Source organism: Cupressus sempervirens, chromosome 6, assembly GCF_028749045.1.
Source record: "Cupressus sempervirens isolate cs-2001-9-10 chromosome 6, ASM2874904v1, whole genome shotgun sequence".
Classification (NCBI taxonomy): domain Eukaryota; kingdom Viridiplantae; phylum Streptophyta; class Pinopsida; order Cupressales; family Cupressaceae; genus Cupressus; species Cupressus sempervirens.
The window spans coordinates 484,599,698-484,613,822 of NC_143123.1; the positions used below are offsets into that span (position 1 = coordinate 484,599,698).

The 14,125-nt window shown below is 33.8% G+C and overlaps 1 protein-coding gene across 1 annotated transcript in view; it reads right to left on the bottom strand.

The window, feature by feature from the left end:
• Positions 1-697: 697 nt before the first annotated feature.
• The window catches only part of LOC149553143 (DELLA protein RGL1-like), a 43,772-nt gene continuing 30,344 nt past the window's right edge, over positions 698-14,125 (bottom strand). Inside the window, exons 2-3 of the mRNA XM_089790294.1 lie at positions 1,926-2,050; positions 698-1,874 (exon numbers count right to left, since the gene is read on the bottom strand). Of these exons, the coding sequence (XP_089646420.1) occupies positions 698-1,874; positions 1,926-2,050 (1,302 nt within the window). The remainder of the gene's footprint in view (positions 1,875-1,925; positions 2,051-14,125) is intronic.

Consider the following 14,125-nt stretch of genomic DNA (forward strand, 5'->3'; position numbering starts at 1 on the left):
TCAGCTGGGCACCACAGTTGCAACATTCCATTGCTCTTTCTTTAGCTGAAGCTGAATACTTAGCTCTTTCCGAAGGTGCAAGGGAAATGATTTGGCTTTAGCGGTTACTTGGTGACTTGAAAGTTCATCAAAATGAATATAATCTATTTTGTGACAGCCGTAGTGCGATCTTCATGGCACATAATCAGTCATCCCAACATTGCTCCAAGCATGTTGATGCACATGCTCACTTTGTTCATCATGCAGTCGAAGAGGGCAAGCTGAATGTTGTCAAGATTGACACCAAGATCAATCCGGCTGATATATTCATGAAGGTTGTTGCCAAAGAGAAGTTTGAATGTGCTAGAACTTCTCTAGGACTTGTGAAGAAAAGATAGATCATTCTTTGAGCAGGGTATTGGGTGATCAGTTGCAGCATTGGTTGTCCTTCAGGTGCAAGTTTGTTGATATTGTGAAGGCCAACAGTCATCATTGTTCCCTCCAATAATCGAGTCTCTTGGTTTCCAAAGACTCTTCATTTGTAATATTATTGGAGCCCATTTATATGTTGCTCCTGCTCATTTTGTAAACAACTTTTTATTATTAATTCAATACTCTGCAGTCTGGATGTAGCCACTATTGTGGTGAACCAGGATAAATCTGGTGTTGTTTATTTCTTCTTATTGCGACATTTAATTTCTTCGTTTAAATCCTTTCATCAAGTACAAGTCCATAAAGATACTGCAACAATAGGGGTTGTTTTCCACCCAGTAATGAGGGCATCTCCATTGGCCTCAAGGCTATAGCATTCCGCATTAGGAAATTCCTTCTGCAACAATCTTGCCTGATACCAAGCTTGATAACTGAAGCTCATGTCCCTCAATCCCTTGTGCTTGAAGAAACGTCTCCACACGTCAATTTTAACATGTCTAACCCTCCTTTCCGACCCTTCACAGGCTATGATATTCCTGATCCTGATCCCACACAACATCTCTTCAAATTTGACCCTTCGAAGATCACGTCTATCGGGCATAATCACATCGAAGGAGTCAAAACAGGCGCTACAATGGAAGAGCAAATCAACGAACCGGTTGTCAAAAGAAGGAGCATTGCTCTCAGCCTCAACATCTATATTCACCATTATCTTCGGCCTCAATCTCTTTATAACATCCACAACTCTCTCCAGAAGTATCTTGTTATATAACAGCCTATGGAAAACCGTAGAAGCAACCACAGCAACAGCCTCCTCAGGTTTAACATTAAACATGGTTTCGTGAATCTCCTCCATACTTTTGCTCTGCACCATCCGGCAAGAAAACGGAATCTCCAAAGACTCAGCGATGTCATGAAGCCTTCTCCCGCTGTCTTTCAGTTCATCACCGTCCAATCCAATTGCTGTGATGCTCGGAAGCATTATTGGAAACGAACGTCGTCTGGCTGCTAGGCTTTCCATCAACCCCGACCATTTACACCCATCTCGAATATCCAAATCAATAACGTAAATCTTGCTCGAGTTTCCCACGTTGTCTATGATTGCCTGCACAGATGTCAATTGCGCTATTTGAACAGAGGGCATAACACTGTAATAAAACGCCGTCACCTGATTGAATTCGGTTTTTTCATAACCGTTGTTGAAAGTGTAGGCAAAACTGGGCGACGGCTTTAGAGGATTCCTCAAGTTCGATCGTTCCTGGCGTTGGATTCTCTCCTGCAGCGCCCCGGTGAAATAATAGCAGAGCCTCTTAATTGGGTTTCCCCACTGCGATGAGATGCTGCACAACTGCGTCAAAAGCCTCGCGGCTTGGTCGTAATTTGTGTTGCTTATGCACTCCGCAGAGAAGATGAGAAGATTAGCCAATTCTACTCCTCTCTGCTTCTCCGCTCCCAGAGCGGGACTGGCAAGCCAAGACTCCACCGTTGTGCCGTTAGGCGACCCCCGTACTTACTGCGTGGCCGCCAGTCTCACCATTTGTTCACACGACATGGAAACCTTTGTTGCTGTTTCATTCTGATTGGTCAGACTTGGACCACTAGAAACTGCAAAGCTCTGATCATCCATGGCTGCCTTTCCCTTTCAAAGATTTGCTGTATAAATCAATGAAATGTTGAACCATGTTTCCATGACGGCAGGATTCCGAGGAGGGATGTTCTCCAAATCCGTACAGATACAAAATTCCAATGCTTCGTTATAAACAACAACAATGACTAGATTGGGCCCAATTTGGAAATGGAAAGCTCTAGTTGTGATCATCCGCACAAGAAAAAATATAATAAAAAAAATTAATTTTATACTATCAAAACAGATCTTGTTTTATTTTACTTTATTTTGTAATCTTATGATGATTATTATATTATTGGATTTTATATATAGTATATTACAATAATTTAAAGTTTATTTTATTGTATATTCAATGATGACATTAGATTATTTAATGTGATTTTAATATAATATTTTCAAAATAAGACCATTAACTATTGAAAGAAATTTATATGAAAAAAGATGCATCATTATTTCTTGTACAACAAGTAAAATTGAAAATAATATATTGGTATGAAATATATATAAATGTTATTAGGAAGCAACATACTTTTTTACTTCTTTTCTTGATGGAGGGTTCAGACTTGCAAGGCAGCCTAGTGAGGCTTGAAGACTGTGAGCTACCAACCAGCGAAGGTCACCATTCACGTTTTAGGTACCCGATACGGACCCACACATCCCTAAAAACCTCTTTGGCTAAGAGCCAAGGACTGAGGAGCATCCACGCTACCGAATTCGCCCAGAGCACAATCCCGACCTCATCCCTTATGATGTCTATGGGCCTTGCACTTAGCAAGACTTGATCTCTGGTGGGCTCTTTATGAGCCATTCAACTTCACCAAAAGACCAAGGGCCCATTGACGGGAAGCAACATACTTTGACTAAATCATATAAACTTGATTTTATCCAAGGTGTCAATAGGCTCCCACTAAGGGGCTGGTATTGTAGGGTTACAATGGAGCCCAACTAAGGCACAAGGCCCATTGACCATAGAGGTATTTTCAAATCAAAACATCCAAGAAAATACTAAACATCCAAAATGATGATGTAGCATTTTGCGAAGCAAACGTCTTAGAAGTAATTTAAAAAGACAACTTCTTGGAAACTTTAAGGGTGATAACAAGAGTAGTAGGGGAAAAATCAAAAGCGAAAATGATTAAGAGAATTGACAACTAGGAATTGGGGTCCAAATATAAATGTAAGTTTTGTTCCTAAAGCTTTCTTGGTGCTACACTAGATTGTAAAGAAAGAAAAAGAGATGAAATGACCTATAAATTTTATTGTGGTTAGGGGCAAATTAATTTATGTGGAGGAATAATTTTAAAAGCTCAAGTGAAAAATAATAACTCCACTAGATTATGGGTTTTAGATTGGGTTAAATTACCTTAGTTTTGAATATAGGTGTTGCCCTCAAAGAATTCAAACACATTATGGAGAGAAAATTGAAAGAGTATATTCCACCCTCTTTGTCGATCTACAAATTGTCTCAATCAGTGTGATGCAATGCGAAAGAAGTGTGTATAAGATCTGAAAAGTATTATCCAATTAATGAGGAGAGAATTATTTTACAAATTTATAAAAATAGTTGTGTAGACTTCATTATAATAATAAAAGATAGAAATATTAAGTATACTTATCTATGATTGGTCAAACAAAATTTAAATAATACCTAGTTAAGTACTAATATATATAATAAAAAAGTCATGATTTTATAATTTTCTTACAATTCCAACAATAAAAAAGTTATTTTCTTTATCAATATCTTGTTTCTAAATCCTTATTGTTTTAATTTCTAAATCTTTTTTGTTAAATACTTTCTAAATCCTCATTGTTTTACACTTGGTCTACTTTTTTGTGAAAGCTCCTAGTCATTTATAGGATTTTAATGAGGTTCTATTAGATTTTTATTTCTTGTTTGAGTTGAGAGGCATAAATTATGTTGAGGTTCCTATAGGTAAAAACTAATTGGTGAGGCTAGACCCTAATCCCATTAATTTCTATTAATGTCCTCGGTGTTGCAGTTTTGACTTAATTCATTTTTAATGATATTCAACTTGTGCGCCTTAGGTATGGAATTGACTTCATCAACCTGAATATAAATGTCACCACAAATTTTTTCATGAGGAGGAACTTTATGAAAATGATTAGACTACATTATCTTGGTGTTAAATTATTGTTATTGTCCATCACTAGAAAAAAAGTATTTTGGATGCAGAAGAATTAAGTTTAAGCATTTTGTAATTTTCATCTCTTGGTAAAGAGTCAAGACCCTTATGGCTCAGTGTAATAGTAGAATTCTCATGGTTTCTTTCTATAGACTATTTTTTATTAAGAAAAAGAAGACTATATGTAAAAATATTAAGTTTGTTAAATCAATTTGAGTCCCTATTGCTACTTTGTATCCAAATTCTATTATTAATTTGGAAGTTTTTGATTAAGATGAAAAGGGGAAGGTCCTAAACCTAAATGATAGAATATCACATTACAACATAGAAGACATGACCAAGCTTCTGACCATTACAACTAAAAGCCACAAAAAGAGAGCACTAAGAAAAATTAGACAAAAATAATATTTTAGTATTATCCAATTTTTCTAATCATAACACTAAAATTACTATATTATCTAATACTATTTTCTTTCATCATTGAAAAAAAATAGAAAATTAACCATAAGGACAAATTTTAACTAGAGAAACCATAAACATATCACCATTAATGTCAAGTATAAAGAAAGATAAAATATCATTGAAATTAAAGCTAGTCTCCCAAACTTTTGAGAGATAATAGAGTTCTTTAAGCCAGTCTTTATTATTAGTGCCTTGTTTCTTCTTGTTAGTCTTAATTTTTGGTTGCAGATCCTTTAGACAACATAATTTCAAGAAATCAACACACAAATTTTTAACCTTAAAGAGATTATCCTCAACGCATGAGTAAGATTTTACGAAATCACCAAATGAATCATGTTCGACAAATTGAAATGGAAAATTGGGAAAATTGAACCATAAAGAGTTTGATTAGAAATGTTATAAAATGGTTCAAGAAAGGGACACTTCTCAAGAATCTTCTTTTTAGAATCAGTAGAGTCATATGTAATAGTAAAAAAATTCACTAGATCTATTACATGCATACAAATATCCACTTTCCAAGAAACTTGGATATATTTCTAAAATTTTGAAAGTTTCAGATGTTCGCCCCATATCTAAACAATACTACCTAATGCATCCAAATCCCTAGCTTTCTTATCCAGTGGTGAAGCCATAGAATCTATAAGAGGAACAAACAACCATTTTTACTATTCTTCCTTAGACACAAAAGCATCCTTAGAGTTTTACCAACCCCAACAATACAACTATTTTTCTTGCACATAGGTATAAAACAAACCTTTTTAAAAAAATCTTTTTAATTCTTATGGCTGCTAGATATGGAGTTTGACCCAAAAATATGAGTATCATCAACAAAAATAGAGGAAGGGTTGAAATGCTTATCTTATAGATTTATAAATAAAGTTGTGGATAACTTAGAATCATTAGTAGCTTTGAATTAATTTCCAAAAGATCCCTGAGTAGCTAGAGTGGTGAAGAAATGATTATAATCCAACATTACCTTTGTTTGAAGGAATTTGTGGCCCCAATGGAATTATATTGGGAATTTCTCTATCCTAAGCTATTTTTTTTTGAAAGAGACTGACCCTTCTAACTTTGTATATTAATTTTCCAAATATTCCAATGCTCAACATTTATGGAGAGAGAAGGTCAGGTAAATGGAGTAGATTTGGCCAATCTAGCCACATTTTTCTTAACGAAATCTACCCGTGTCAATTTAGGGGATGGAATAACCCCCATTTGGAATTGGTGGGCCACATTTCCATGAAATATTCTTCAGTGTGGGAAACTTGGATATGTATTCTACAAAGGTTGAATCTATACTAGACTTTATTGGGGAAGATAACAAAATTTTGAGTGATGTGGAAAGGTCATGAACCTGCTGTGGATAGGAACTTTTGGATGTTTATAACCCCTTGAGTATTGTGGAATTTGTGGAAGGAGAATAAAAATAGGGTGTTCAAGGATATTGCTTACATCATTGGCTGTAGATAAAAATCAAAGTTGTTGAGAATTTTCAAAGTAGCCTTTAGACGAAACTCATTTTTGAGGAGGGGGAATCAGAAGGAATTAGGGTTAACAAAAAAGAGCTAAACAAAGAGAAATATTATAATGCAAGATGGAACTGCCCACCTCAGGGATGACTCAAGATGAATTTTGATGGGGTAGACAAGGGGACCCAAGGGTTGTTGAATGTGGTGCAATTTTTAGAAATGAAAGTGGTAATTTAATTAAAGATATTACTATCCCTTGTGGGATCCATATGAACCATTTGGTTGAGGTGATAGGGTTACTCCAAGGGTTAATACTAGCAGAGAAATGTGGAAGTAAATGGTTACGAGATTCTAAGAACATTCTCAATTATATATCTAATAAGGTTATTCTTTCTAAAATTATTATTAATAATCTAGAGAAGGTCTATATTAGTCTCTTATATAGGGAGTCCAATGGGATCACTAACATGTTAGCTAGCATGAAAATTGTTAATGCCTCTTCCATATATTGGAATGATGACATGAAGGGATTCAAAAATCTAAAAGTGTTCATTAATATGTAAAGAACCTACTCAAATCTGACCTCAAAATGCTGATTTCAAATAGCCAACACTCTTGGCAAAATTACAATGACATACAATTATGGTGTTTTGCTGAAATAAAAATGCAAACCTACAGTTGTAAATTTAAAAAACTATGCAATAACCATGATCTCCTAATGCACTCTTATATAACACTAATGATTGAAATTTCACTGTCTCACTAACATTTTTTTTTTAACAATGCAAAATAAGTAGATTAAAGATTACTATACTGAGATGCAAATGTCTAGAGTAAACCTAGAAATGAAGAATGTTGCAAATCAAACCCTAATATTGCCAATAGATGAAAACTTTGATCACACAAATATCCCCAACAATTCATCCAATTGATACCACCACAATGTTTTGCTTTACAATAAAAGTAGAAAGTCTAAAGCAACTTCCTCAACTTCGCAATAATTCAAGTGATCTTTCACACCCTCAAAATTGCATACCAATTGAGAGTTTTTGGTCTGAATGGCCGATGGTGACTACTTGCAGAAACCCTAGGCTCCACAATGCACATCAACAAATATCAACAATAAATTTGGATGATAGACAATGAGCCCTCAATGCCTATTTATCCTTTTTCCCTTGATAGGTTGGCCTCCTTTTTAATTTTTTTCTCCACTTCTTCCAACAACCTCTAGAACATTATTTTATTAAATGACTTTATAAAATTTATCACTTTATTAAATTATTTAAATATAGAGTTACCTTGTAATATATATTTTTAATTTGATAAATTTATAAATAGTTAACTCGTCCAAAATGGGAACACTACATAATCATGACAAGACACTTAGTAAAGTTTTTGATACTACAAATCTTTCTAATTGTGAAAGATAGTTTAAGGGACATGATTTTTAATGATTGTGGCACTTTTGTAAGTGTGAAGCATAAGAATTGGAGATATTACAATGATTTGAGAGTGTTTTATATGCATCTAGTTTATCTTGGATATCTCTTGTGTGGTGTATATTATGATCATAGTGGTATTTTGCAAATGGGTATTTACAGTGCTAAAATCATGGGTGGTTCTTTGAAGATACATGAACCAATGAATTCTGATAAGTGGAGAAAGGAGTCAAAGGTTTGAGAGAAGCTTGAAAATGGTGGTCTAGTTCCATTTATGGAGAGAATGAAGGATTCAAAGCCTGAAGTTATGAATGAACTTTTTCATGGTTGGGAGGCAGGGACTTTGAAAATGGTGAGAAGATGTCTCAAGCTTAAAATAGATATTATGATGACTACCATTGGACTTAAAACTAAAGGTATTAATTTTTACCATAACAAAGATATCTCTAGAGAAGAACTTAAAATATTTCCTAAAAAAGAGGATGGAGTTTTAGTTAAAGAAAAAGGGAGGGGGGGTGTTATGTTATTTCATACATTTAAATCCTATGGAAAAAGATCCTTAATGTAGTAATTCAATATATAACTCTAGATGGTTGTTATGATAGAGCCTATAACTATCATTTCATCCTTTTGAACCATTTAGGTACAAAAAAAGAGTTTTTATTTTCTTTCTATTTTCTTTGTTCTTTGATTCACACAGTATCAAGGCTTATAGAGAGAAGTTGAACAAACCTATTATGCACTAAGGTTGATGATTTTAATATTGAGTATATGATGGAAAATGTGAAGAAATCCCTCTTGGGGACTATGATGATATATAAAGGAAAATATCCCTAAGAGTCATGCTAGCAACAAACATAAGGGAAAATATATGATTGTAGAACTAGGTGATGTTAGGGCTGAATTGATTAAAAGGAAGAAGCAAAATGTGAGTTACAAGGAAATGGAAACAAATTCAAAAGGAGAGAGTGAGGAGAAAGGGGAAATTTTGGAGATGGTGGAAGAAGGGGAGAGTGATTATTCTAGTGGATCAATGGAAAAAATGTACAAGCCTCTTGGTAATTTCCCTTCCCATGTTTTGATTCACTCATGGGATAAAAAAAGCCTTCTATAGAATGACAAGGTAGAGGAGGAAAAAGAAGTTAATGAAGATGAAAAAGTGGAGGAATATAATAAAAAGGCTCCCCATTTTGATGACTTTATTGAGACAATGGATCATGATGTGCACATTTCTCCAAATGTCTCAATCCAAAAAAAGGTGATTGATATTTTGATAGTTTGGATATGGATAACAATAAAAGACATTTTCCTATGACCAATATCATGGATATGAATGAGGTAAATGTTAGGTAGCTTGAAGATGATGTCAATTATTTAAGTGTTGAACCTCCTGTTGGCATTCTATAGAGTGTGAAGGTCATTTCTCTATAGTCTTTCTACATTGAAAAGCAGTCCCTCAATGTTGTAAAACTCATAACATCAACTATATAATCCTTAATGCTAAGATGAAAGAAATTCTCAAACAACTATAGGATGGTTCTGATAGAGACAAAATATGGGAGCCTAATGTAAAGGATAATTTTATTTAGACTCTAACTGAGAAAATTGAGGAATTTGAAAAGTCCATGAATGATATGACCAAAAGCTACTAGGGGTTAATAGAGGCCACTATTGAATACCTAAATAAACTTGTGGGTAACATGAATCAAAATGCAAATAATTTTTTGGTTCTCAACTTAGAGGACCCTAAGTATGTAGAGGGTTCCTCACAAAATATTAAAAAAACCAGAGTGAGCACTAGGAGATTAAAGGACAAGAGTATGGAGCCAAACAAGGAGGACATTGTTAGAATTAATGAGATAGAAATAAAAATTACATGTGAATATAATCAAAATTAGAAAATAATAAATCATACAAATAATTCACATGGTTCACCCAATCCTTGGGCTACGTCCACCAAACAATGAGTCCTATATTCTTATTATCCATTGATTACAACCTAATTATAATGTGTAATCCCTTATAGCTCAATACCACCCCAAGAAGCTACAATCTCATCATGCATTATGAAACTCCAAACCCTAGCCATTTTATACAAGATTTTTTCCTCTTACAAAATTAGGGCCAGAACAAGGTGACCAATAGAAGAAGAAAAATCTACTAACACATTTTACAATGGTAAATCATATTTGGCTTCAAGGGTTTTACCCCTCAACCAACCTTGTATCAAGGCAAGGAGTGCACTTGGGGTCATTGACCCAAAACCCTACAAGGGGTGTTTCCCCTTGACCACTAGACCATGGGGACCAAACCCCCGTAGTAAATTATAGGGGGAAATCATTCTGAATGAATTGGGTAAAACTTAACCTTTAAGTTTGATTAGGCTCCATATAACAGCCATCCCCCACTTGGAGACTTATTAAACTCCACAACAATAACATCAAGGTGGCCATCAACAAAATCAAGGAAATTAAGAAAGAGATTGTCATGGAACCAACATAATGTATATTGTCTAGGTTCTTTTTATTTTGTGGAGTCCTATCTTTTTGTTCTATTTCCAATGTTATTTTATTTTGTCAACTTTATTTAGGTGTCAGTTTTTTTACTCATTGTTACTATTTTGGGGGTGGTTGTTTCTCATGTAATTGTTCGTTGCTAGCACTTTAATGACTTTTATGTTGTATTAGCTTTTGGGGTTTCCTGTCAACTAGAAAAAACCTGTTTTAACCCTTAATCAAAAATATTTAAGAAAACTTCAATTATAATTTTGAAGTTATAATGCTATATAAGAAAAAAAATAAACTTTATATAATATTTTAAATCTAGAAGTAGTCAAATTATATGTGTGTGTGGGTATGTTCATTTATATGTATGTAAATGTGGTGTGTGATAATTTTGATTAAAATATAATGCAAGTCATTTACTTTAAAGTTTTAATGATTAATATTTATTTAATCTTCATGATACAAAATATTGTATATATAATAGACTAGAAATAAAGATTCCTCAATTGAGTTATTATATGTAATATTATTGTTGTAAATTTAACTTTTATTTAGAATTTGTGACATTAGAATCCTAATTACTAGGTGACCTTTCCTCTACACTACCCTAGTTTATCATTATTATGTAGTCTTGATTAAGTTTGAATTTTTTTCTATGCTAAGGATTTAGAGTACATATGCATCTTTAAGAACAATAGTAGAAATGGAAATACAAGCCGCCAAAGGAAAACTTAACACGCGTAGCTTTAAACATCATGAATATATTCAATAGAATGTCAAGTGTATACAAGAAAAGGTGCATATGATTCTAATCACTAAAATAGAAAAATCTCACATAGGTCATGAGCATAGTCAAGATACAAAGTTCTCTAATGATGAATACATGTATACATAAACATAAGAGATACAAGGTACCAAGCATTTCCTAATCTGAACATGCAGATGTTGACCACTTTTTCGTTGAATGCAACATCCTTCTAGTGTTATTTTTTATCAAAACCTACAAGGCTTGCAATAAGAGAAAATTGTTGAAAATAGATTAACACAAGTATGATAAATGTGTTTCAATCTTTTTTTTTTCACTAATGGCAAACCTACTACTTGTTTGTAAGACAATTACTTATATGATTTACGTATTATCATTTATTTGATTGATAAAGAGGATTTGATCTTGAATGAAATAACAATAGCACTAAGAGGAAAGGTTGAGTTATGATATGAAAAGGAGTACAAGAATTAGTTAAGACAATTATATTATAGTGCATTGATAATCTACTTAAGGTTGCAAAGGTTGGTTACACTGATAATGTTCAAAAGAACAAGTTAAACTTAGTTTGTCTACCAAGCTTAATATTCTACACAATAGGTGCCGAGAAAAGTTAGTATAAACAAAACAAAAAAATTAGTTGGAGCCAAGAAAAGTTAATTTTAGTCTATGTCGAGTGAAATAGTATAAGTTGAGTAAAGTTTAGTTAATGTTGAGCACCAGTAAACTTTAGTTTGTGCTAAGTGATTTGATAGAGGATGTTAAGCAATGTAGTATGCATCAAGTGTTAGAAGCCAATTAATTTCAAGTGTCAACATTATAAAAAAGATCAAGAATTCGATGAATTTGAACTGACAAGTTTAATTTCTTGGATTATGTGAACTGTGTGGAAGACAAGGTTGATGAGATGGTGGCACAAAATTCATGGTGAACCATGTGGAAAATAAGGTTGATGAGATGGGAGTAAAAAATTAATGGTGAACTGTTTTGAGGTGAATTCAAAGATGATAGAAGGAGAAGTTTCTAGAAGGGAATGAAGTGAAATAAGGGGTAGATTCATTGAATCCTACATAATCTAACTTAACCCTAAAATGGACAATGGAGGATGAATGACAAAAGATCGTATTTCTTCATTTATAGTGATGGTTATTTAGAAGAAAAGGTTGTCATGTGCGAGAACCTAAGGAAGACAAGGAATCTAGGGTATTGCTTCATTCAATGACTTAATTAAAGAGACTACATTAGCAAGAAAAACAAGAAGGCTTAAGGGTATGGATTCTTGAAGGGTGAACAAGCTATCAGAGCTGAAGCATACAAAAGCCAACCAGAATGGAGGACTGAAACAAAGATCTATAATCTGCAAGTGTGTTGTGAGTAATTATCAGATTAGGCCATACTATTACTTTCTAATCATTATATTAATCTATTGTAAATCCTTTGGATTGAGGTTGACCTAATAGTCCTTTTTAAATATTTTAATCAAGTGACATTCCATGTTAATGGTCAAAAGTCCTCTAACAAGGTTCACTAATAATAGGGTGATTGAAATCCTTTAACCAAGTCACATTTAACAGTGTGCATTGTAACCTTTAACAGGGTTGGCCTTTTGTAGGGCATCACTTTAGAAGAGTGAGAATAAGTAGCACGTTACTGGTGGTTTTTACTAAATTGGTTTTCCACATTAAATCATTGTGTCAAATGTTTTATCGAATCTATTATGTTTTGTGTTTACATTTCTACAAAGTTCATTTGACAATAACCTATAGGTTTAAGTGATTGTGTAATCTAATGGATGCATGTATGACAAAAATATTTTATAGATATGGATTCACTAAGCCTTGAAAAAGTATTATTTATACATTTGGACCTTGGAAAACTAAATCATCTCCCCCCAATTATTCTAAATAATTCTAATAATTGGTATTAGTGCCATCTACTTAAGAGAAATAGTTTGAAGGTGCTAGAAGGAAAAAAATCAAGATGCCAAAAAGAGAAGTACCAAAGCTTAATAGACACAACTTTCCTGCATGGAAAATTCTAATGAAGCTACACCTAGGAGTTCTTGGAGATCATGCACAATCTACCATATTTGTTGGGCATGTTGATCATGGTGGAGCCCTAATTATTGAAGATGTGAAAAAGAAGAAAGAACACAACCAGGCAATGTTGGAGATTAACTCTACCCTAATCTATCCTGAGTTTGATGATATCAAAGGTATTGATAGTGCAAAGAAAATGTGGGATGCTCTACACACTATCTATGGAAGTTACAAGAATCACTACTACATTTAACATCATTTTTCGACCAAAAATTTCGACCATCAACTAAATAAATTTAGGGTGGTTGAAATGTAAAGGCAAAAATTTCTTTTTTTTACATATAAGACCCGTGTTGGTCAAAATTTTGACCAACACAGGGCTTATAAATCCACAAAGTTAAAAAAACATTTGTCCTTTTACGTCTTTCTTGCGCTCGATTTCATTTCACATTTTTGGAGCATTTTTGCATGGTTTTTGGAGAGCCCAGTTTCATTTCAGATTTTCTCTACATTTTCGCATGGTTTTTGCAGAGCTTAGTTTCATTTAGGGCTGGTCTTCAAAGTGAATCAAACCAGACTTTGAAGGTTGCTAGAGAGAATCTGGTAAGTTGTTTTGTGATATATTGTTTTTTTGTTTTCAGTGACTAGAAGTGAGCATGGAAAAGAACTTACTCTGAGCACGTGGCTATATTCCGCTACAGTCAATAGAGTTTTTGAAATAGAACCTAGTATTGATCTTTTGGGATTTGGGAGTTAGTATTGTGTATTTTTGTTGCATCATTGCCACCACTTCTCCCATGGGAGGTCTTGACAAACTATTCCCTTGAATGCACACAAATGCCACCCTCACCAACACTTCTACTTGTTCCAGATTGACCTCACTACCTAGCCTTGGATCTAACATGCCCACAAAATTTCCAGCCACCATCTCGTTGAACAACCAGTCTAGATAATATTGCTTACTTGGGATTTCTATTGGATTGAAGGTTTTCCTTCCGTTGATGAGCTCCAACAACATTTGGCCATAGCTATACACATCCACTTTCCCATTGATGGGAAAATCGCTTATCCAATCTTGTGCCATATATCCCCTTGTTCCTCTTATAATAGTCAGATTGTTTCTTTGTTCCTATTATTTAACTAATCCCTCTTTCCACTCTATCACAATAAATAAATAAAAATTTCTTTTTTCACCTCGCACATGGCTAAAATAGTTGATAATATTAGTAGTTAAATATGCGTAAAGCCCCTTAAAATGTTCCAA